The sequence below is a fragment of the Ovis aries genome, chromosome 1 (assembly GCF_016772045.2).
Source record: "Ovis aries strain OAR_USU_Benz2616 breed Rambouillet chromosome 1, ARS-UI_Ramb_v3.0, whole genome shotgun sequence".
In the NCBI taxonomy this organism is placed as follows: domain Eukaryota; kingdom Metazoa; phylum Chordata; class Mammalia; order Artiodactyla; family Bovidae; genus Ovis; species Ovis aries.
The window spans coordinates 162,917,094-162,943,058 of record NC_056054.1 but is presented as its reverse complement, the minus strand read 5'-3'; the positions used below and the strand labels follow the sequence as shown (position 1 = coordinate 162,943,058).

At 38.9% G+C, this 25,965-nt stretch overlaps 1 protein-coding gene across 2 annotated transcripts in view; it reads right to left on the bottom strand.

Annotated features, from left to right (window-relative positions):
• EPHA6 (EPH receptor A6) overlaps positions 1–25,965 on the bottom strand; it is a 985,602-nt gene that overhangs the window by 25,160 nt on the left and 934,477 nt on the right. For both annotated transcript variants that reach the window (XM_042230510.2, XM_060404157.1), the window contains 3 exons: positions 20,211–20,360; positions 3,305–3,498; positions 1,440–1,511 (listed from right to left, as the gene is read on the bottom strand). In XM_042230510.2, the coding sequence (XP_042086444.1) occupies positions 1,440–1,511; positions 3,305–3,498; positions 20,211–20,360 (416 nt within the window). The remainder of the gene's footprint in view (positions 1–1,439; positions 1,512–3,304; positions 3,499–20,210; positions 20,361–25,965) is intronic.

The window sequence follows — 25,965 nt, the reverse complement described above, 5'->3', positions numbered from 1 at the left end:
GACCCTAGAGATGGCAGCTGACCAGGCTCTCCCGTCCCTGGGATTCTCTAGGCAAGAACACTGGAGTGGGTTGCCATTTCCTTCTCTAATTTATGAAGGTGAAAAGTGAAAGTGAAGTCGCTCAGTCGTGTCCGACTCCTAATGACTCCATGGACTGCAGCCTCACCTATATATCCATATAGTTTCTTGAGTAGGAGAGAAAGCAAGAAGACTGGGGATTTCATAGAGCTCTGGATACTCCCATGAGGGTGTGTCAGGCACAAGAAAGTCAGCATTATTTGGAGTGACTGTTTCAAACAATAAAATCCTTCACTGACCAATGATTTTTTCTATTGGGTATTCTGTCTTTTGAAAGAAAAATTAATGTTTATAAGATTTCTAGTATCACTCATATAAAATTATTAAACTGTGGGTTTCAGCCTTCCTCCTCCCTTTTCATCACCTTAATTTTTTCCCCTATTACTACACTGTCAAGAGAACAGATAAAAGCTTCTTGGGTGAATTCTTGAGAAAAAAAGCAATTAGAGTGGAATAAAAACCATGGGGACCTAGTGGGTGAGAGAGTTATGTCAGTGCAGGAATGTGAGAGACACTTGGAAGGAGGGGGATCGTAGAGAAAGAGATACAGGAGAGTTTAATAGGAGCTGTTGCGGATTATACTCTTAGACGCTTTCACCTGTTTGAGAGGTACATGGGAGGACAGACTGCAATTCTATGCTCCATCACATCTCCTTAGTCCAACATCAACCGGCGAAGGGAGACTAGGCTTTGGAATTTTGGGGGTGGAGGGGCAGTGTCACGGCTTTGTAAACATAAAACAAACCAGACATCCTGTTGCTAATACTGCCGTCCTTCAACCTACCACATCTCTTTTCCCCAAGCAGCCTCAGTGCTCTAGGATCAGGGTGGGTGGATGGCACTGGGAGTGAGGAGATAGAAACTGGTAACTCACTCAGGCTGCTTTGAAAACAAGAATGCTGATAAAGGTTCAGGCATGATACCCGTATAACTCTGGTTCCTTTTGTTTTCCAACAAAAGTATACTGAGAGCAATGTCTGTAGCGTATATGTATTTGTCAGAAACAAGGAGAGCAAATCAGTCAGAAAGACTTCCAATTGGATCCCCAAAGATTAGAGTTTAGAACTCAATTAAAACTGCTAACTTTCTGTAAAGCCCAACTCCTGGCCTGCCTGTGATGTGCCATCATGGACCCTGCCTTTCTCTGGCCTTACTGAACACACCCCGTTAAACCACAATGCCTAGCCCTCAGATACCAGCTCTCATACGGACTTTACCTCTGGATCATTTGTACTTTTTGGTATCTTCTCATCTTAGATTTTTATCATTATTTTCCAAATATTATGAACATTTATTATCTTGGAAAAGCAGGGAAGAATTCTTTTTTTTAATCTGCTTTTCTTCAAAAAGAAGTCTCTTACCTGCCTGCTTCTACAGTCATAGAACAGTCAGAGAGTTCCGCTGGCGGGCACTGGTTGTGGAGTCCATTCACCCTGTACAGCAAGATGCCCAGATTAAATCATTTCAGACTCAATCTACATCCTAGTAGCACTTTCTCCCCAACATTAAGGCATACTTGTCTCTTCAATAAAACATATAAAAACAAAGCCCATGAAACACTTTCTCCAACTACTCTTTCTCTTCAGAGACAGAGTTTTTGAGAAACCAGTACTGGATGTGGTACTTTGTATTGCTCTTCTCTCTGACCTCAAGTTCATCCCTCCCCCATCATGTCTGTCTTACACAACGTTACTGAAAATGCACTTGCAAAGGCCACCTGTGAATTCCTAAGTGCATAGTTGTTAAATCCAATGGACATACTTCATTTTTATCTTACTGGTGCTTTGTGGAGCCTGGGACATTAAACTCCTTGGAACTGCTTCCCTTTCTGGCTTCTACGATACTGCGCCTTCCTACTTTCCTCATCAGCTGTCTGATTGTTTTTTCTGTCTCCTTTGCGTACTTTTCTCCAGGTCAGTTCTTAACACTTGGTGTTCCAGAGGGTGACATTCTTCCTGTTTCTTTGCCCTGACCTTTCCTAGTTTGGCTTGCTGCAAACTTTTGACAGTCCCTGCTTCCAGTCTTGTTCCTTGTTTTACACTTTCAGTTTAAATCAGCCCTGGAGTGATGTTTCAGAAATGCAAATGTGATCAGGCGGTTCTCTTGCTTAAAATCCTTCAAGGGCTGCCCATTGCTTTTATGATAAAATCCAAAGTGGCACCCCCACCCTACCCTCACCACTCCAGCTTCCTGTGCTGGGCTGCTTGAGGGAAGACGGCTAGAGTAATAGTTTAATCTCTAGCTATTTCATGCTTGGCTTCACTTTACTGAGGCTGCCAATTAATGATTTAGAGGTGAACTCTTCTGCGCTCTGCTGTGAACTGAAGCTTGTTTTGAGGAGTCCTTGAAGAGCCTTTGGCCTTATTGTCACTCAAACTGGCATTGACTTGAACTTCTGACCTAAAGCTGAACATCTGCATAGCCTATTGGCCATCTCCTGAGTCAGGAAAGTAAGCTTTGAACGTGCTTTGGTTATGTTTAAGTCCAATTTGGTCTAAATTCAGAAATGTATTTTCAACTTGATAGTGTTTTAAATGTAGTATGTTCAGACATAGATGGTAGTGTTTGTTTTCTTTTTTCCTTCTAGTCGCCCTCTTATAATTGCTTTTCAGAGAGAAGTGAGTAGATCTTCTCAACTCTACTGACTTTTATAAAATGGGAGATGAACTCCTTCATTTTCTTGTCTTGTCATTTGTCTTTTTCTGGTTTTAGCAATGGAAAGTAACAACAGCTGGATGTGATCATATCAACAGGAAACATCCTTGCTCCTGACTGATTCACAAATTGCCCCTGTCTTGCTTGCCATTTCAAACTGAGGGACAGAATACTGAATGGACAAGAAAATTAAAGAGGCTTCACACACACACACACACACACACACGCACGCACACACACATTCTACTTATAAGGAAAAATCAGTAAATCAAGAAGGGAATTATAAATACTATAGACCCACACAGGAAAAAATATTTAAAAAGGGATTCATAAAGATTAGATATGGAAAAACAGAAAGGGGGAACCTGCTTTCTTGTGGAAAAAATCATTTTAAAAAATGTTAATAAATTGCTCTTTCAGCTGATAAATATGGCTTACATAAAATATCCTAAAAAGTAGACAAGCAAGACAGTTATCAAGGCAAACTTTCTCCTCTTTACCTGTTAGTCTTCTCTGCAGCCTGAAAGAAATCATGATTGTCAAGGGGAAAAATCAACATTATGCGTCTTACACAAGGATGTCCTCTACCAGGGTGTGAAGGGCACTGGGATTGCGGATCAGTTTGTCAAGGAAGCTGACAATGTCAGTAAATTTTGGTCTATGATTTCTCTCCTTCTGCCAGCAGTGGAGCATCAGCTGGTGTAGAGATGCTGGACAGCCCATGGGAGCTGGGAGTCTGTAACCTTCTTCAATGGACAGGATGACCTAAATGCAAACATACACAGTTATCCTCTTACTTCTGGGGACAAACAATACATACGCTAAGTTATAATTCCTTTTATACAGGAAGTGGAAACCAAAACATTGGTAAGCATGAAAACTATTTGTGAGTGCATGTAGTCTAGACAAGGGTAAATACAAAAATTGTGATCAAGAATTACAAGTATTTTCATAGCATCTGCTGACTCCTCTTGAGAGGAAAAATATGTTTTTTAAACTTGTAGTATAGAGATGAGAGGTTAAATTTCATCACAATTTCCAGAAATAGTTTTTGTGTGATTTAGCTGGAATGTCTCAAAACCCAATTAGGACATCAGAAAGTCAGCCTAATATGGATGCATTTAGTAAAAACCATATGTGACAAATGTTTTAAGTAAAACTGTACTTCTGCTCAATTCCTGAATCACTTTTTATTCTTTCATAATAATGTCAGTGCATATTCTTTTTGCAGGCTTCCTTCCTTCTTTCTTCTTTATTTGCCATTTAATTCCTTTTCATTTAATTCTGACTTTCCCCTAGTTTCACACTGACATGATTATGAAGTCCTTCCAGAATTTCTAAGGCAATTTAATCTTTGAAATGCTATCAGTGTTCAGTTTAAGACCACAGAGCAACAGGACATTTAGCCTGAGTATCCTCTGGCCTAGCACTCTCTAACAGAACTTTCCATGATGACAGAAATACTCCCTCTGTTCAGTGTGGTAGCAAGTGGTCATGTGGCTACTGAGCACTTGAAATGTGGCTAGTAAGACTGAGGAGCTGAATTTTACTTCCAGTTAATTTTAGTTAATTGATCTTACATTTTAAATAGCCACAGGGGCAAGTGGTTACTATATAGGACAATGCAGCTCTAGGGAAAGGAATCTCTGTAAGAAGCCAAAGTTAAGAGTAACAACAAGATGAGAGTAATTTTATTTTATATTTTTGGTACTTAAGAAACATGCAGTAAAACTGACCTGGAATTTATGTAGTTTATTTTTAAATGAAGAGTTCAAAAGTATTCATGTAACTATTCTTACATTATCTCTGGGGAAAGACAAAAGAAAGGGTTTACTTTCTGTATTTTTCATGTGGGAAAATTGAGGGACAGACTGATATTTAAAGAGAAGCAATCTCACCTCTTCCCCATGCCAACAACAAAAATACAAAAATGCGAATGTAAATATTGTTATCAGTGCTCTCTTTATTGTAGCACCCTCTATGTATTTTCATTTTCTATAATTAAAAAAAACCCCTCATTTTCTTTTTTATGTGACACCATTTGGCATGACTCTAAGATATCAATAATTTATGCTATAAGTAGTCTGTAAAAAGAAGCAATAATAGGCTGCAGGAGCCTCCTCTTAATTGTTAAGCTTAGCTTTTTAGTAATAGGGAATTTTTCATAATCCCATCAGTGTCTTTGTGACCACAACACTTTAACCTATCAGAATACTAGCTTTTTTTTCTGTTCATTTTGTATCTATTATTAAATATGATGCTTTTTCTTATCTGTTTTCTATTTTTGCTACTGACTAGGCCTGAATTTTAACACATTTTGCAACACATTTTAGTAAAACAGGATATGTATAAAAATGCTTGTAATGCATCAAAACTACTGTGGATAGCTTTAAAAAGTAACTAAGAAAAATAGGATAGAATTCCATTATATAAAGACTTTAAAATCCCACCCCAAGAGACCTCTGTAGGTAATTTCAGAGCTATCTAATTATAAGTGCATAGAATAGGTGACAAGTGAAGTTATAGTCTGAGAAAAAAATTGGCTGCCTTTATTAAGCATCATATGCTAAATGCTTTGCATATTTTTTTCATTTACTGCTTAAAATAACTCACTATGGTAGTTATTATTATCCCTATTCTTAAATGAGGAAATTAAGTCTCAGGTAAGTTAGGAAATTTGCCTAAATTCACACAGCATAGGCAGCAGAGCTGAAATCTGAACTTAGTTCCTTACAGCTTCCAAACTTGTCCTCTGGCTAGTCCCCAGGAATGCTTTTCAATTCTCATGAAAATGTCTTCCTTTCCTGTTTTATATCAATTTTAGGAGTGATAATTACCATTTTATCTTTTGTTGTATACCTGCTAACTGCACTTCAAATCCAATCTTAAGTTTTATAATAAGGATAAATCAAAAACATATTTACTTCATAGTTTGCAAAATGTAATCTCTGGCTGAACAGAGTAGTTTCTGAATGCTTCTGAATCCTGTACACATTTCTATTATTGCATCTATTACACTGTATTATAATTTTCACCTGCTTCCTCTCAGGTGAAATATACTTGAAAGCAGGAATTTCATCTCTATATTTTTGTATATTTATCCCTAATTATGGTACCTGATGCATTAATTAATGTTATTGACCAAAACAAAAGCTATTAGAGGAAATTTTGGGGTTTGTCTTGATATAGGAGCAGACTCTTAGAAAATCTGGAGTTTCAACTACCCAAGCGAGATTCAAAGCAGAAGCAAGTCAGCATTTGAAGTGCCTCAGAAAGAAATATTCGTAAAAAAATTGGGACATCAAGCATTTTGTTCAAAATGATCTCCTGATTTCTCTCTGGTTTGGCTGGACAATGAGCCAAGTGAGACTGGGCCATGTTCTTCTCTTCACTGGACCCGAAGTCAGATTCCTGTAAAGACTGGTGGCTTTTTCCTCCTGTCCAGAAGGTTTACTATTTCCCATGATCCAAACATCCTTAGCTGTTGGAGAGCTAACTTTTCCAGACAATTCCTGTAAACAGTTGACACCCAAATCCAGATTGCTTGGTGCCAAGCAAGCTGTCTATTCTCTTTTGACAAAGTTGCTCTCATGAGTATCCTGTAGGAAGAGACAGTGACAAGAAAGTGGGGTCCTTCACCTGGAACCTTTATCCACAGTATGTTCAGCAAGTGTCTAGTCCCACCATGCCTTTCCGTGGGGATACTGGGAGACTTGGGCACTCATGACATTTCTCCTTGCTGACCTCTAGGTTTAAAGTTTTCCCTGTTCTTTAACTTGTGACTTTGTGAAATTTGTCCTGAGCCCTGATTCATGACAGATGTCAATCATGAAGGTCCCACCTTAGAGGAAATGCTAATAACAACAACGAGACAATAATAATCACTAACAATTATTGAGAGCTCTTGACTACTTCCAGGTGCCATTTCTAAATGATTTACATGTTTCAACTCTTTTAATCCTCACAATAATATTGTGTGGTAGGTACTATTTTTATCCCCAGTTTACAGACAAGGAACGTAAACTTAGAGACGTTCAACTGGCAAACACTACATATCTAAAAGTTTTGAATTAGAAGGGAGCTAGAGAAGAAACTTGAGCAATATGATTCAAAAAATGGTTAAAAGATACAACATATTTCTAATGGATTTTAAATTTATCCAAAGAGATAAATATTTGTCACTTAAAATGTACTATTAAACATACCATGTATAAGGGATAGCATAATGAGTAAGAAACATCTCTGTCTTTGGGAAATGTATAATCTAATGAAGGTGCCCAAGGAATCTGCTTATGGAACATGCCATGTAGAACAGGCAGTCATGGAAATTTGTCAGAAGAGTACCTATCTGAGCCTTTGGGAGACTTCTCAGTAAGGTGAACTGACTGTATAAGGTAGCAAGGTCCATGAGATTAGATGGGTCTGAGAGAAGAGATGTGATCTAATTAGGGAATTGAAGTAGATTTCTGTAACTAGACCAGATTCTTCAAAGAGAAGAATGGTGAGATTTGAGGCCGGAAGGTTAAGTAAAAACTATGTTTCTTGTGATCATGAATGATTTTTCATGCTATAAACACAGACTTTATGCAAAAGGGGAAGGGTTTTGGCAAGTAGATGGCATTAGATTTGCCTTTTGGAAGCTCACTGTGGCTGCATTATGAAGAGTGGGAGGACAGGGAAGGCCAGGAAGGAGGCTTGCAGTGATCCAGGCAAGAAGTCAGGATAGCCTTAGTTGAAGCAGAGGCCATAGGGTACAAGCAGTAGATTGACTTGTCAGGAATGTAGGACTGGGGTGAGATTAGATAGGGAAGTAGAGGGAAAAGAGAAGATTGACTTGCAGGGTTTTGGCTTGGTCAAGGAAACAAAGGAGGAGGAGCAATTTTGGGGCTGGAGTGACCATGGGTTAAATTTTCTATGAGCTTTCTGGTCTCTGATTCAAGTAACATATGAAACTTTGAGAGCTTATTATACGTCAATTTCTGGGCTAGGTATTTTAACATAGCTTGACTTCTATGTGAGTGTGGTTATACGTATTTTGTAGGTAAGAAAATTGAAGCTCTAACTGATGAACAGATTGTCTCAGATTCACATAGCTAGTAATTTCCTGAAGACTGGACCAATATTATCACCTTGGTAGCCTCTGAATCATGACAGCGATAGAAAAAAAAAAATCTGTCCTGAGTCTTGTGCTGCGTTCCAGACTCATCCCCTAGAATTAACTCTTGAGCTTCTCGTAGACATTTACACACTCCATGCTTTCACTCTCTCCCACCTGCTGATGACTCATTCTTGTAGCTCCAGTTCAGCTTTCTCTCAAGATTTCTACATCTATCGTCTCTGGGATTTTTTTTTTTTTTTTTTGCTGTTGTTCAAAACTTGCTCCTAAGTTTGGCATTTCTGTCCTCTGAAAAGGGTAGCATTCTTTTCCCAATGATTTAAGTCAGAGATCAGTGGGTCCTCTGGGCTTCTGTCTCTCCTGGTGCTCAAAACTAACTTAGATGTTGATTCCACCAATTTCATATACTTTAAATACAGCCCATTTTCAATCCTCTTCTCAAATGATTTATTTTTCATTTTGATCACTACAACAGCCACTTAATTAGTCTTTCTGTTTCCCCTCTAACTCCTCCAATAACTTCTGCAGTGCACCCGAAGCAATCCTGCTGATATGAAACTGTAATCACACTCCTTCCATATCTGGAATTCTGCAGCGGCTCACTATGACCCAGGTTCTCAGTCCTCACCTCTGGCACTGCCCTGCTTCTCCTCTGCTTTGGCCACAGAACACTTGCACTCTCTGAGCTGGGCAAGCTGAGTTCAAGAGCAGGAACTATTTCTTTTTTCCATGAGTTCCCGGCATCTAAAACAATGCCTTGTCAAATCAAAGAGTGAACTTCAGTTGTCGTATATGTGATCTATAGCAGCTGTATATTAACCGTTATCTTCATAAACACGGCTTTTGTGGGAAGTTTTGTTTTATAGGCATTTCTGGTTCCCTACTTAAGGACTGACAGGCAGCCAGCAGCATATGGAGTGCTTTGTCTAAAAGACTAAATGAGATTTGTTTTAGGATATGAAGGGGTGATAATTACTAGAGAGAATTTTGTTAATAGCATGGTTTTATGATAGTTGTAGGCTGTCATCCTTTGCAGAAGAATTATGCAAGGTTATACCCTTATTTTAAAGTGTAAGAAGAAAATTAAAATAAAGTGAAAAAATATGAAAATGACTGCAGTGATAACTTCTGCGCAGAGATAGAAAGAATTAGATTTTGTCAGAAGTTATTATCTAAAACCTGGCAGGTTATTCTAAATAGATCATACTGGTTCCTTGTCATTGACACTACAATTTTTAGCATCCTAGAATCGACACTAGGCTCAGTTGGGGCACGTAGCAGACTGTTCTGCTCTTGTTGAATCTGATGAGTTTCCCAATTGCACTGAAGGTTTCTGAATCAAAGAAGACAATGTGAATCTTTTATTAAACTAGGCAAACAAGGAGCAGACAGTCAATAGGAAGACACTGAGATATCCCTGAACAATGCTGTTGAACAAGAAATGTTTGGGCTGTGCCGGTAATCACATTTTTATGTTATAACACTGCTCAATATCTCCCAAAGAGAAGCACAGTGAAGTTAGTTATTCATACTTCCTTTTAAAATAAACTGTCTCAAAATTTTAGCAAGGGCTGAAATGTACAATAGTAAATGGAATGTGAAATGATTCTATTTTTGTCTTCTCTCTCAATATTCATCATAACTTTGTGGAAAATCTGTAATTTCAAGTTGAAAGTGGATGGTGAAGCAGAGTCCCAGTATATCCCTACTTTTCATGATGATGATTATTTATAGATATGAAGACATTCAGATTTGTAAAACAGTAAAACTGAAAGCCCTGGCAATGTAGTTTTCTGATATGCAATGTAAAAGTTGTGTCTGCACAGGCAAAAGAAGGAAAGAAAAAAGAAAGGAAAGAAGTGGTTATAAGTAAATCACATTTAAAATCTCATACCTACTCTCTTAGTCAATATTTTTCAACATACAGAAATTATAATTCAGTGGAAAGCAATCAAAACTCAAATGAAAATCAGTGTACATTGAAAAAAACTAAGGGGGATAGAGTAGTGAACATTCCCCTTGATGGCTTATCAGGTAAAGAATCTGCCTGCAATGCAGGAGACACAGGAGATATGGGTTTGATCCCTGGGTTGGGAAGATCCATTGGAGGAGGAAATGACAACCCACTCCAGTATTCTTGCCTGGAGAATCCCATGGACAGAGGAGCCTGGCGGGCTACAGTCAACAGAGTCGCAAAGAGTCGGACGCAACTGAGAGACTAAGCACCTAAGAGTGAAAGAATAAGATATAGACAGAAAACAATTTTTCTGAGGCTAATTTATAATTTGTAAATCACTAAGGCATGGAAACATAAGGTTTCCTTAATTGAAAGAGACATGTGTACCCCAGTGTTCATCGCAGCACTGTTTATAATAGCCAGGACATGGAAGCAACCTAGATGTCCATCAGCAAAGGAATGGATAAGAAAGCTGTGGTACATATACACAATGGAGTATTACTCAGCCATTAAAAAGAATGCATTTGAATCAGTTCTAATGAGGTGGATGAAACTGGAGCCTATTATACAGAGTGAAGTAAGCCAGAAAGAAAAACACCAATACAGTATACTAACGCATATATATGGAATTTACAAAGATGGTAATGATAACGCTGTATGTGAAACAGCAAAAGAGACACAGATGTATAGAATAGTCTTTTGGACTCTGTGGGAGAGGGCGAGGGTGGGATGATTTGGGAGAATGGAATTAAAACATGTATAATATCATATATGAAATAAATCACCAGTCCAGGTTCGATGCATGATACTGGATGCCTGGGGCTGGTGCACTGAGATGACCCAGAGGGATGATATGGGGAAGGAGGAGGGAGGGGGGTTCAGGATGGGGAAAACATGTATACCTGTGGCAGATTCATGTTAATGTATGGCAAAACCAATACAATACTGTGATTAACCTCCAATTAAAATAAATAAATTAAAAAACATTTTTTTTCAAAACTCTATACTTCAGACAGTTCTCCAATCTTATTTTACGGAAGTCTCCATAGAATGTCAAGGACCTATAAAAATGGAGAATGTTCATCTTCAGTAAGACACCAGTCAGATTACTGAATGAGTGGACAAAATGGAGGAACTGACTTTTCACTTTCATGCTTTGGAGAAGGAAATGGCAACCCATTCCAGTGTTCTTGCCTGGAGAATCCCAAGGACAGGGGGAGCCTGGTGGGCTGCTATCTATGGGGTCGCACAGAGTCGGGCACAGCTGAAGCGACTTAGCAGCAGCAGCAGCCCTCTTATAAGTTAAAAGGTTGCTGATGATATGTTTTATGGTTTGGAAAATCTTTCGCCCTAACAGTTGAAAGTCATACTTCTTGCTGCTGCTGCTGCTAAGTCATTTCAGTCATGTTCGACTCTGTGCGACCCCATAGACGGCAGCCCACCAGGCTCCCCAGTCCCTGGGATTCTCCAGGCAAGAACACTGGAGTGGGTTGCCATTTCCTTCTCCAATGCATGAAAGTAAAAAGTGAAAGTGAAGTCGTTCAGTCACGTCTGACTCCTAGCGACCGCATGGATTGCAGCCCACCAGGCTCCTCCATCCATGGGATTTTCCAGGCAAGAGTACTGGAGTGGGGTGCCATTGCTACTTCTTGAGACTGAGATAATTAAAACTTTCTATGCAACCATGCTTCAGTGTGTAAGTAGTAGAATGAGCATTAGTGAAGGAGTCACATGGACTGCCCTGGAGTCTGAAATTTCACTAACAAGCTCTGTGCTTGGGCAATTCTCTGTCTCCTCATTAAGAGGGGGAAAAAAAAAGCCTGGATTCAGTGCTTGTGACAGTGCCTTTCAGCTCAAAAAGCTGTGTTTTTAGGGTCAGTGAAACTGAAGGGTTAATCTGCAGGATCTCTGGTAACATCTCTTGATCTCAAGGTTCTTTGACCACCAGATCTAGATTTGGCATCCTTTGAAAGGACTGTTTCCCACAGAGCTCCAAGTGCAGGGAGACAAAAATCCAGATGGGCCAAAGTATATCATAGTAAACTAAGATTAGGAAGATTTGGCGGACCAAGATATTCTTTACTAGACGGGTTCCCACCAACAAAGTATATTTTTTGAAATATAAAAACAATGTAAAGACATATTCCAAATCAACATTTTTGAAATGAGAAGACAACATTCTTAAAACTCAGGCCCATATTTCCAAGTCCTCTCTGGGGGGGAAAAAAAAAAAACCCCAAACAAACATTTCATCACTGATGCACCATTTCAATTTTAGAAAGATTACAGGCAACTTTAAGGGCCCATAAAAAAATACCCAACCTGAACAGGGAAATGGCAGCCCACTCCAGTATTCCTGCCTGGGAAATCCCATGGACAGAGGAGCCTGGAGGGCTACAGTTCATGGATTCGCAAAGATTTGGACATGACCAAACACACACACATACAAAAATACCTAAAATCTTTGGAAACATAGTTTATGAGTATACAGTAAAAGAGTATTTTAAGATGCCCTCTTTATAAATATGCTTTAAAGGAAACAAACAATTATAAAAAATCGTAAGAGCAATAGATAATAAATTTCTTCCAAACAGAAATAGAAGGTATAGTTAATTTTTAAATGAAAGTGTTTCTGGTATGTATATACTTTCAGCAAAAAAAAAAAAAAGAATTCCCTTGAAAATTATACTGTGGTAGTAGCATACTGGTTATTGGTTTCCTCTACTTGGAACTTTATTATTCAAATTATTTGCAATGGTGATAAATTGAATCTCACAATATCCCCTATTACTCTTGTTTCTGTAACAGACATGCCTTATGCTAGTGTAATTAGCGTATATTTAATTAAAATGTTGCTCCTGCCTACGTACCAATAGGAGGAATTATTTTAAAAAATGAGAAAAAGGTCATTTTGAAAATTGCTTTGGTAGAAACATATTCAAATAAGTACAAAAATTCCCTCTGTAATATGGAAGGTTGAAATAATGGGAATGGGCCTTAGCAATTTACTGTATCTTACACAGATCATTACACAAGGACCATTACATAATAAAGCAGAGTTTTGAAAATCTAATCAGAAACAAAAATTGGAAATGACTGGACTCTCTGAATCATAAAATCATACCGCATTTGAAGGTAAGTGGATTCTATATATCCACCATTCTTGGCTAAAATACTGACCTATAATTGAGAAAGGTTATAGAATTATGAAGACAAACCAGAAATATGGTAGAAGGTAATTTTCTTCCTTCTCAACTTTTGAAAAGAGGAACCAATTCAGATAAGGTCAAAGGTTATTTCCAACCACATCATCTATTAAAAATCCTAAAGTTGAATTGTATTTTTTTTTTTCAGGTAAGCTTCAGAAAGCAATCTAAAGCAAAACTCACTATTATATAAAACCTTTTGAAAAGTAAGGAGAATAAAAAATACAAAAACACTGAGGCAGCATTATGTTTCTTAGTAAACCTCAAATGAGATGCTCTCTGATAGCAGTTCTCTTTTTGGGAAATTGAACAGGCTTAGTAGCATATGCCTAAGTGATACCATACCCAGGAGGCATTTGGGCTTCAAACTGCTTCAAGGCGAATTTTTCCTTTCTTTCTTTCTTTCTTTTTTTTTCTTTTTTTAAAAAAAAAACATGCTAGGGAAAAACAAAACAGACAAAACCCGTCTCTAGTCTTGCATTCAGATCATTTGTTTGAGCAAAGTCGCCGCTCATTTATGTGGTGCAGGTTTTTCCCCGACATATTAGCTCTGTGGGGATTTGGTTATTTAATGTTGCCTGCTGTTCATGTTTTGCTTGCATTTTCTTCACTTAAGCACATTCCATAATATAAGTGTTGGAAGAACTGCAATACCCCTGGTGTCATCTTTGGAGCCAGTGTAGCTCCTAGCATTACAATGTACTCCTATTACGTAGTAAACAACAATTATTTTGAACTTGGATGAAAATAACACAAAACATTATACTGTGATACATTAAAAAAAAGTTTTAAAATATTAGAAAACAGCAAGGAAATTTGTGCCTTCAATATACCTGTGGCATGTTTCTGGTAATAGGCTAAATATGTGGACCATGAGAATATTATTTTAAGCTACTGCCTTAAACATTTTTAAGAAATATAATACAGCACATTTTATAAATTTTTAACATCAAGACAAAAAGTGCTGCTGAAAAGATTTATACTTTCAAACAACAGTGAGTCAATCCACATTCTTGCTGATAGGAAATAATAGAAACACTTGTATTGTGGTACAGAGGGATACATAATTAAAGATGCTTTGATCTCATTTCATAGAGCTTGTGTGGTATAGAGACTCCTTTGAAAATTAAGACTTCTACAGTATAGCTCAGGGGTAAAAGCACACACTTTGGGGGAAGCAGGGGTCTTCAACTTCAGTTCTGTCATGGGTTGGGGCTTCCCTGGTGGCACTAGTGGTAAAAAACCCACCTGCCAATGCAAGAGATGTAAGAGAAGCAGGTTCGATCCCTGGGTCAGGAAAATCCCCTGGAGGAGGGCATGGCAACCTACTCTGGTATTTTTGCCTGGAGAATCTCATGGACAGAGGAGACTGGGGGGCTACAATCCATAGGGTCACAAAGAGTCAGACACAACTGAAGTGACTTAACATACAACTTTGGGTAAGTTGCTAAAATTTTCTAGAAAGCCTTTTATCTATAAATGGGAATAAAAATAGTATCAATCTTAGAGAATTATTTTGAAGATTAAATGAGTCAATAATCTAAAATAATTGACTCATAATAAATTCAGAAATTGCAAGCTATGATTATTACCACTAATTAATTAAATATCTTCTATGTATCAGGTGCTTTTTATAATTGCTTGTGGTTAGTTGCTCAGTAATGTCTGACTCTTTGTGACCCTTTGGACTGCAGCCCTCGAGTTTCTCTGTCCAAGGGACTTTTCAGGCAAGAATTACTGGAGTGGGTTGCCATTTTCTTCTCCAGGGGATCTTCCTGACTGAGGAATCAAACCCATGTCTCCTATGTGTACTGCTTTGCAGGCAGATTCTCTACCTGTGGAGCCACTGGGAAAGCTTATATAATAAAAAATATCTCAAATAATAGCGTATGCATGCTTTTTTGGGCATATGTTAAAAAATAACTATGTTGTATTCACACAATGTTGTTTATATTAAAAAGAAAAAGAGAAGGCCTGAGTCTACCCTTGAGGAGTATATATTCTACTTGGGGGCAGAAGCATGACTTAGAAATGTCAGAACTTCGTCTCCTCACCTACACAGAGAGCTTCTTGAGAGTGAGGGCTGGATTTTCAGGTTCTCCAGACCTACCCACATGCCCAGTGACTGGCCTGAGTTTAATCAGTAACTGCTGAATGGCTAAGCAGATGGCATCTACTGTTATGCTTGGAAGGCCATACATGGACTAGTCTTTTGCACTGCTTTTTCTCATTTCCTTATGTATATTTCTTAATGTACATTACTACTGACCTTTGGGAAACTCATTATATTATTCACTAAAATAGACTATGCAAGCTCAGAATTGTTCATTGCAATAAAATATGCCACAGTCTGCAGAATGAAGGGACTACCTACCTCATAAAAACTACCTGAAATTTTCTAAATTCATTTAAAATCCTAAAGCATGTTAACATTCCATATTTAGCTAAGCCCTTAAATTAAACTCCACAAAATGTAATAAAAATATAAAATATTCAAACAGGAAATAGTTGAACTTTTATTGTCTAAAAATGGCTTTTCTTATTTAAAACACACCTTGGTTATGGAAAGTCAAATATAAGACTGAACTTTGACCAAACATGAGAAATTCAGGACAAATAGGAAATAACCAGTATTTGAAGAGAGCAGCTCAGAAAGTTTTGATTAAGCTATTTCTGCTTTCAAACAGAAATTCTGGTTACAGGATCTGTCACAGATACACTGACTTCCAATATGTTAGGCTAAACAGAATTTCAACTCTCTTCACTGCAGCAGGAAATATATTCACAAAATACATAAAAGATTTTAGCTCTTAGTACTTTCCTCTCTTATATTGATCTGAGGACCTCAAGGGTTTGGCATTTTTCCCTCCCCTCAGAAATTTCTGTTCTCTTCCTTGTTTCCAATTCTTGCTTACATATTCTTTGGTAGCTACTCAAAGACCATGAAAATAACCAGCTTACCCTTTATCTAGTCCTTGAAAAATAACAAAGCGTTGGGTGGAGGGAGCGTTCAGCCTTGCACTGCGGACATTGACAACACAGAATGAATGAGGATGGGCTTAATGTCAGGAGTCTATTCCTGGCTGCAGCAACTTCTGATTCCAGATATGGTCTTTATGGCCATATGAGGTTTAATAGACAGAATGGCTCTCTAAATGTTCATCCTGGACACAGATCATCAACACATGGCCAGAATGACCATGTAAACTGTTGGACATGATCCTGGAAGGGAGGAGCTGACACCAGATTTTGGACTGCTCTAGGCAGCAACTAAGGACAGTTTACAAGTGGGTCTATGTTGGAAATTACACATTTGGGCCTTTTCTCTCAGAAGTTGCTCTCCTAGAAAATCTGTCTTATCATCTGGATCTACACTCGTACATGCTCTGCTCTGTGGAGGTTCTATTGGATTCTTGTACCCTCACAGAAATTCCTAAACTGAAGAAAAGAACAATGTGAACCATTTCTTTGCTGAGACAAGTATGATAATTATTTCTTCAGAGATTATAAAGACTTAGCATGTTACTGTTAAAAGGGATATTAAATATCATTTAACCTCGTCCTTTTATTATATTTGTTGGTCACTTTTGAGGCACTTTTCATGGCTGAATTATAGTCTACCTAATGGTGGTTGTGGTTACCAAACTGGTGGTACAAAGTACCCCATGTGGTAAAATGATAATCCAGGAGACAGAAAAAATAATAGAACTTCTCTTTATGTTTATTTGTCTTATACAAGAGTGTGTATGTGTGTGTGTGTGTGTGTGTGTATGTGTGTACATGCGTGCACATGGCATGCCTGAGCTCAGTCACATTCAACTTTTTGTGACATCATGGTCTGAAGCCCACCAGGCTGCTCGGTCCATGGAATTTTCTAGGCAAGAATAATGGAGTGGGTTTTCATTTACTTTTCCAGAGAATCTTTCTGACCCAGGGATTGAACTCAAGTCTCTTTCATCCCTTGTATTAGCAGGCATAATTTTTACCACTGTGCAACCTGGGGAGCCCCATTTTACTGTAAGAAAGACAATTTATGCATGTCTAATAAGAATGACTATGACTTTTATGATCAAAATGAAATGACTTTTACAACTGTACTTGGCAATATATTTATATATTTAAAATCAAATTCCAAACATTTATTATCTTTTCTTACTTTTCTCTCCCCAAACACTAATGATCATGTTACATATTACATATTTTATTGACTTACTTTGTGTAGTCTGTTTCCCTCTTGCTAGAATATAAACTCAATGGGGGCAAGAAGTCACTGGCCTATGGATGTAAACTAAATCACCATGAAAGAGGCAGTTATTTCCTCTTCCCTCCTCCTTGTCCATGACTTCTAGAAGGTTATTAGAATTGCTTTTTTAGTATCACTGTCAAAGCACTTACTATGTGATTCTAGTGAAATCATGTCACCTCCCTAAACCTCAGTTTCATAAAAGTTCAATCCAGTTTGTTTTCCCTTGTATCTCTACTTCCTGAGAAGATACTCAACAAATTACTTTTTAAACAAAAAATGAATGTATTAATACAGTAGGACTTGTATATAATGTGCAGATAAATACACATATGTCAGTTGTGAATGCTCAAGAACTTTTACCAGCAAGGGTATATTATTAATAAAGTTTGGAGTCCACTGAGTTAGGTAATTTTTTATTTTAAGTCTGACAGAACTGGTTAAGACAAGGACTATATGCAACACCAGTTAAGGAAGGTACTTGAACTGAGGGTTCTTCGGTACAGTGAGGATTTTCATTCATCTGAAGGAGGACTTTTTATTTTATAGATTTTCTTGAATGGCCATCATGAGAAATGCTGGACTGGAAGAAACACAGGCTGAAATCAAGACTGCCGGGAGAAATATCAATAACCTCAGGTATGCAGATGACACCACCCTTGTGGCAGAAAGTGAAGAGGAAATAAAAAGCCTCTTGATGAAAGTGAAAGTGGAGAGTGAGAAAGTTGGCTTAAAGCTCAACATTCAGAAAACGAAGATCATGGCATCCAGTCCCATCACTTCATGGGAAATAGATGGGGAAACGGTGGAAACCGTGTCAGACTGCTCCAAAATCACTGCAGATGGTGACTGCAGCCATGAAATTAAAAGATGCTTACTCCTTAGAAGAAAAGTTATGACCAACATAGAGAGCATATTCAAAAGCAGAGACATTACTTTGCTGACTAAGGTCCGTCTAGTCAAGGCTACGGTTTTCCAGTGGTCATGTATGGATGTGAGAGTTGGACTGTGAAGAAGGCTGAGCGCCGAATAATTGATGCTTTTGAACAGTGGTGTTGGAGAAGACTCTTGAGAGTCCCTTGGACTACAGGGAGATCCAACCAGTCCATTCTGAAGGAGATCAACCCTGGGATTTCTTTGGAAGGAATGATGCTAAAGCTGAAACTCCAGTACTTTGGCCACCTCATGCGAAGAGTTGACTTATTGGAAAAGACTGTGATGCTGGGAGGGATTGGGGGCAGGAGGAGAAGGGGACAACAGAGGATGAGCTGGCTGGATGGCATCACTGACTCGATGGACATGAATCTGAGTGAACTCCGGGACTTGGTGATGGATAGGGAGGCCTGGCATGCTACAATTCATGGGGTCGCAAAGAGTCGGACACGACTGAGCGACTGAACTGAACTGAACTTGAATGGCCTATTTTAGTCATGTCACAGTAGGACAAGCAGGCAAGCATTATCTTGGGTTAAGAGTAGAGTAGGATCTATGGTGACTGAATCCAGGGTGTCTGTTACCTTGGATAGCTGGTTAAAAATAGATGAATTCTTCCTGGGAGTGAAGGGATATATTTCTGCTCTTGAGATTCAATCTTAAGAAGCAGAGCTAGACACAAGTTTCTCCAAGCAAGGCCCAGAGGCAGGAAAGAGCAACAAGGTCCTTCAAGTAAAATTCCTTTAAGGACAGTAAATGGCCTGGATCTAAAAAAGTTTAAATATTGGGAGTGTATCAAAGTTTGCTGGTCATGCCACACTCTGTACTTAAGGGAAAATGCTCTGCAGGACTAAGCCACCTGGCTTTGTGTTTTTATGAAGGGCTTTATAGAGCATGGTTGCACAGCGTTTGATGATCTTGAACCTGCTACATGTAGGTTCTGGACCTGGCATTCTCCAGAGTCAGTAGGCACAAGAGCAGGCACTCAGTTTTGGAATTAACACTCTAAGTCAGGGAGAAACAAAAGTCATGGTGAGCTAACCAAAACCCAGTCTTCTTGGTGTCCAGTATTCAAAAAGATTAACCTTTCTCTGTCACTGAACATATTTGGACCACTTGAGGTTGGGATGGGATAATGAGTATGAGGTGTGGAGGTGAGGCTCAAGCAGTTGAATGGAAAAAACAGAAGAGATGTGACAAGAGTTGACTACGTTTATGGATTTTCTAAAAAATCCATACCCACACAGTCTTTGTTTCCATCTGTGAGCATTCAGAATCCCATCAGAGTTGACTTCCCATTACCACTGTCTCCTAAACTGTTAGATACTTCGAAGAAGGCAGGTGAGTGGACAGCGTCTGGATTCTAGGCTGAGGGAAGGGGGTACGAAAATGTGTCTGCAGATCTGACAGCACAGTCACTTGCATTGTCAGGATTCTAGCATATTTTGACTACTGTCTCTACCACGTCCAACAGTCCCCAGAGGTCAAATGTGTGCTAACTACCCTCTTCTATAATATTAGCCACCAAGGTAACTTTTACAGATAAAATAGATTGCAAAAAGGGTCATGTATCTCCAAAGAACCATATATTAGATGATGTATTGATAACACATTGCCTGAAAGCATTTAATATTTTTCTGCTAAGTTTTCTCCTAATTTTCTCTTTACAGTACTACATTAGATTGCCCTAAGGAAGAAATGAAAGGTAAACATTATTCTTTGTTTTTTGAAACTTGTAGGGCAAGGCTCTTGCATAGCACAGTTAGGCTGCCTTAGAACCACATGTGTGTGTTCAGTATTAGATGTAAGACATGGATAGGTACTTACGTGACAAAGCCCATCAGCTGGCCCTTACCACACCAAACACAGCTCAGAGTGAAAGGCTACTCAACTTCAGCCACAAACCCTGGACAACTCTGAGGAAGATAAGGGCTAATCTGAGTGAGGACAAATGGTGTTTCTTCATCAATGATAATGTGTCTGCACTCACAAAGTGGCGGTTTAACTGCGGATGGCACTTACGTCTTGGTTAGACATTTCCCAATAAGGTCTCTCTCCATAGGACATGACCTCCCACATGACAATGCCATAGCTCCATGCATCACTTGCCGAAGAGAATTTTCTGTAGGCAATAGCTTCTGGGGCTGTCCACCTTATAGGAATTTTCCCACCCTGGAAAACAAAATGAAGATTTTTACAGCTGGGTCACAAGTGTATTAAAGGTTGAAGTGGAACTGCAATTAAACACATTTTTATTAGAAAAACCTAAACACTGCATGATAGCATTGGCATTTAAAAAAAAGAAAACTAAAACCAGAATAATGTTAAAATGTCAGAAATAAAAGTTTTAATGGGAAATAAGTCACACTTCAGAAATATTTTATTTCATTCATTAGAGAAATTTATTTTCACTTTTCTGAATCACACAATTAAACTCACTATCATGCCATCTGAAGAAAGTTCTACATTACAGAACATTAAAACTGAATTCAACATTCATTAAACATTGTATTGCAGGTATAAATAATGATAATAAGTTCTAACTTAATTGAAGTCAAATGGTTAAATGAAGAGCTGAGATTTCTCTCTCTAAACAATTTAACATCTATCAGAACTTTATTTCCTTTTCTTTTCATTTTTTTATCTGCTTCGATCACTTTTACTTGAAATTTAAAAATCCATGAACATTATACAGAAGCCCACGAGAAAGATAATATTTCCTCAGAACTCCTTAGCTTAGTTTATATTTTTGAACTTTTGTCTTTAAGTTAACATTGGAACATATTAAAGAGATTAAATTACATGAATTTAATCTATACTGTGCAGGTATTAAAGTTTTCTATTATGTTATACTTATTTTTTATCAACACATTACATTTTTATCTCGCGAAACACGCTATAAGCCCTTTTTACTATAATGACAAGAATAAAACAATTCATCCATTTGATTTACAATCTGAAATCTTTGCAGCTCTGAACAGCAAGTTGAGCGAGGAGAGCAAGCCTGGTGCCACTAGATGGCGGAAGAGAACAAGGAGCGGTTCCTAGGCGGCGGTCTCCGAGCCGGTGGAGAGGGCTTCAATTCCCAAGAAGGGAACGACAGTCAGAAAACCCGCCCGCCCAGAATTGTTTGATCATTACCAGCACTTTCATGATCACATCATCTGGTCACCTGGTGTGCTCAAAGTCCGGTATTAGCGTGAGTGGGCTGGAGGGAAATAAAAGGTGGATTCTCTGGCCCTTGAGAAATCTAGGGCGAGCAACTTTAAAGAGGAAGATGTTAATCAAGTAATCGCAACACTACTTATTTGTAATCTAAACACTACTTAGCAAGGAGAGATAAGAAAGCCTTCCTCAGTGATCAGTGCAAAGAAACAGAGGAAAACAATAGAATGGGAAAGACTAGGGATCTTTTCAAGAAAATTAGAGATGCCAGGGGAACATTTCATGCAAAGATGGGCTCGATAAAGGACAGAAATGGTATGGACCTAACAGAAACAGTAGATATTAAGAGGTGCCAACAATACACAGAAGAACTACATAAAAAAGATCTTAATGACCCAGATAACCACGATGGTGTGATCACTCACCTACAGCCAGACATACTGGAATGCAAAGTCAGATGGGCCTTAGGATGCACCACAAGGAACAAAACTAGTGGAGGTGATGGAATTCCAGTTGAGCTATTTCAAATCCTGGAAGAGAATGCTGTAAAAGTATTGCACTCAATATGTCAGCAAATTTGGAAAACTCAGCAGTGGCCACAGGACTGGAAAAGGTCAGTTTTCATTCCAATCCCAAAGAAAGGCAATGCCAAAGAAGGTTCAAACTACCGCACAATTGCACTAATGTCACATGCTAGCAAAGTAATGCTTAAAATTCTCCAAGCCAGGCTTCAACAGCACGTGAACCATGAACTTTCAGATGTTTAAGCTGGATTTAGAAAAGGCAGAGGAATCAGAGATCAAGCTGTCAACATCCGTTGGATTATCGAAATAGCAAAAGAGTTCCAGAAAAACATCTACTTCTGCTTTATTGACTATGCCAAAGCCTTGACTGTGTGGATCACAACAAACTGTGGAAAATTCTTCAAGAGATGGGAATACCAGACCACCTGACCTGCCTCCTGAGAAATCTGTATGCAGGTCAAGAAGCAACAGTTAGATCTATACAGGGAACAACAGACTGGTTCCAGATAGGGAAAGGACTATGTCAAGGCTATATATTGTCACCCTGCTTATTCAACTTATATGCAGAGCACATCATGTGAAATGCCAGCCTGGATGAAGCATAAGCTAGAATCGATTGCCAGAAGAAATATCAATAACCTCAGATATGCAGATGACACCACCCTTATGGCAGAAAGCAAAGAAGAGTTAAAGAGCCTCTTGATGAAAGTGAAAGAGGAGAGTGAAAAAGTTGGCTTAAAGCTCAACATTCAGAAAACTAAGATCATGGCATCCAGTCCCATCACTTCATGGCCAATAGATAGGGAAACAATGGAAACAGTGACAGACTTTATTTTGGGGGGCTCCAAAATCACTGTAGATGGTGACTGCAGCCATGAAATTAAAATATGCTTGCTGCTTGGAAGAAAAGCTATGACCAACCTAGAGAGCATATTAAAAAGCAGAGAATTACTTTGCCAACAAAGGTCTGTCTAGTCAAGGCTATGGTTTTTCCAGTAGTCATGTATGGATGTGAGAGTTGGACCAAAAATAAAGTTGAGTGCTGAAGAATTGATGCTTTTGAACTGTGGGTTTGGAGAAGGCCCTTGAGAGTCCCTTGGCTTGCAAGGACATCCAACCAGTCCATCTTAAAGGAAATCAGTCTGAATAGTCCTTGGAAGGACTAATGCTGAAGATACGAAGCTCCAATACTTTGGCCACCTGATGCAAAGAACTGACTCATTTGAAAAAACCCTGATACTGGGAAAGATTGAAGGTGGAAGGAGAAGGGGACAACAGAGGATGAGATGGTTGGATGGCATCACCGACTTGATGGACATGAGTCTGAATAAGCGCTGGGAGTTGGTGATGGACAGGAGGCCTGGCGTGCTGCAGTCTTTGGCATTGCCAAGAGTTGGACATGACTGAGTGACTTAACTGAACTGACTGAAACACTGCTTACTTGAAGGCAAGTGAGGTTCACCCGAAATAGTAATAATTAGGTTTCACAAGGCAAATGAGAACATTAACAGAATCCGCATGTTAAAGACCTGTGGCAAGGAACTGTTTAAAGGAGCCTTGGGGAAAATACCTTGATTCGGTCCCTTTATTTTATAGGTGAGCTGACTGAGCCCAGGGTTTAGAGATTTAGAGGCTTAGAGATTCTTTCCTATGTTATTAAGCACACAATATTAGCTAATGTGATCAAAGTAGTATTATGGGGCGTTGATATAAAGATGTAAATATTTCAGCATGGGAGAAAAGGTGGATCAAACTAACTTTAATGTTTTAACTCTGAGTGCCAATGTAGGAGACCTGAGTTCCATCCCTGGGTCAAGAAGATCCCATGGAGATGGAAACGGCAACCTGCTCCAGTATTCTTGCCTGGAGAATCCCATGGACAGAGCCTGGTACAGTCTATGCTGTGCTGTGCTTAGTTGCTCAGTTGTGCTGTGCTGTGCTTAGTCACTCAGTTGTGTCTGACTCTTTATGACCCCATGGACTGTAGCCCATAGGGTCTCAAATGAATTGGACAACAATGAAACAACAACAATCTATAACCATATATCACATTAATATAATGCAACGGAGCCTGAAATGGGGTTTTCATCCTTGGGGGCAGTGCCAAATTAAGAGCAGGAAATTAAATATACAAAGTTGGTGATAGAAGTTTAAGAGGGTGGTGAGTCCAGGAAGGAAGATGCAAGAGGAGGATTCATTCTTGTTAAGTAGAGTTGCCAGATGAAATAGAGGACCCATAGCTAAACTTGAATTTCAGATAACAAATACTTTTGTTTAATATTAGTATGTCCCATGAAGGAATTTATTTTTTGGTACAGGTATGTCCCAGATATCACATGAGATATATTTATACTAAAAATATATCCATTGTTTGGGCTTCCCTGGTGGCTCAGCAGTAAAGAATTCGCCTGCAATGCAGGAACCATTGGAGATGCCGGTTTGATCCCTGAGCTGGCTTCCTAGGAAGCTGGGAGAGGACATGGTGACCTACTCCAGTATTCTTGCCTGGAGAATTCCATGGACAGAGGAGCCTGGTGGGCTACAGTCCATAGCATCACAAAGAGCTGGACATGCCTGAAGTGACTGAGCATGCATGCACATATTCATTGTTTACCTGCCATTCAAATTTGACTGGGCATCTTATAGTTTTGTTAGCGTTAGTTGCTCAGTTGTGTCTAACTCTTTGCAACCCCATGGACTGTAGCCTGCCAGGCTCCTCTGTTCATGGGGATGCTCCAGACAGGAATACTGGAGTGGGTAGCCATTCCCTTCTCCAAGGGATCTTTCTTACCCAGGGATGGAACCCAGGTTTCCTGCATTGCAGGCATATTCTTTACCTTCTGAGCCACCGTTTATTCAACCCTTAACCAAAGGGAATTAAAAAAATTAAGAAATGGGAACATTGTAAATGATCTGCCAGAACACGGTGTTCTGAAAAAACTAGATGGTCTACACCTTAGGAAGGGACAAGGTTACTCAACTTGTATTCATGTACCAACACTGCAATAGCCTTTGTTTTATTGTGCTGTGGCTGAAGCTCCTCAGGCTTGTGGCTGTGCTTTATGAAGCCACTTAAGTCAGGCTCAGGTTGCTTTCAAATACAGAATCCGCACTTCCCAGAGAATAAGTTAACAGTCTGTAGATCTGACCTCAGAACAGAGGCATGAGCAGCAGCCTCGCCCAGAATTTCTGATTCTGGTTATTTCTTGGTCTCCTGGCAAATAGTATGTGGAAGTGTGACTTGCTAGTCAGCTGGGTTGATTCTTTACTAAATCTTTGTGAGTTCTATTGAGGCAGGCTGAAAAATGGAGTTAAGGGTTATTTTATGCGCTTTCACTTATAAATGACATCTCATATAAAGGAGTCACATATAAATGTATACTTCCTATAACTTGATAACACATATAAATGATAATTTTAGCACTTTCCTTCCTAAGATTTTATTTGTTTCCTCAAGGGGAAGATATTACAGAATATTTGATTAATAAGCATTGCTACACACTACAGACTGAATTGTGTTCCTCCAGAATTCACATGTGGAAGCTCTAACCCTCAATGTGACTGTAATCTGGAGCTAGGGCCTCTGAAGAGGTAATAAATGTAAGTGAGATCAGGAAGGTGGGCCCTACTCCAACATGACTGGTGTCCTTATTACAAGAGGAAGATACACCAGAGGTGTGCAGGCACAGGAGATAGGCCATGTGAGGACACAGCAAGAAGCTGACCACCTGCAAGCCAAGGAGAGAGGCCTCAGGAGAAGCCCAAACTGCCAATACCTTGAATTTGGAAGTCCAACCTCCATAACTATGAAAAATTAATTTCTATTATTTGAGCTGCCCAGTCTGTGATATTTGCTATGGTAGCCTTAACAGACAAATACACTGAAAAAATATACTAATATACTAAAATATTTAAAATAACCAATTTTTCCCCTAAGACGAGCAACAAGGCAAAGGACAGTATATCTTCATTTCAAATTTTATTCCAGGTGTCATATTGCAATAGAAAGGGTGAGCTAGAATAAACCTTAAAATATGATGTATTTTAAAAATTGGCAAAGAATTTTTAATGTAGGAGATATCATTCTC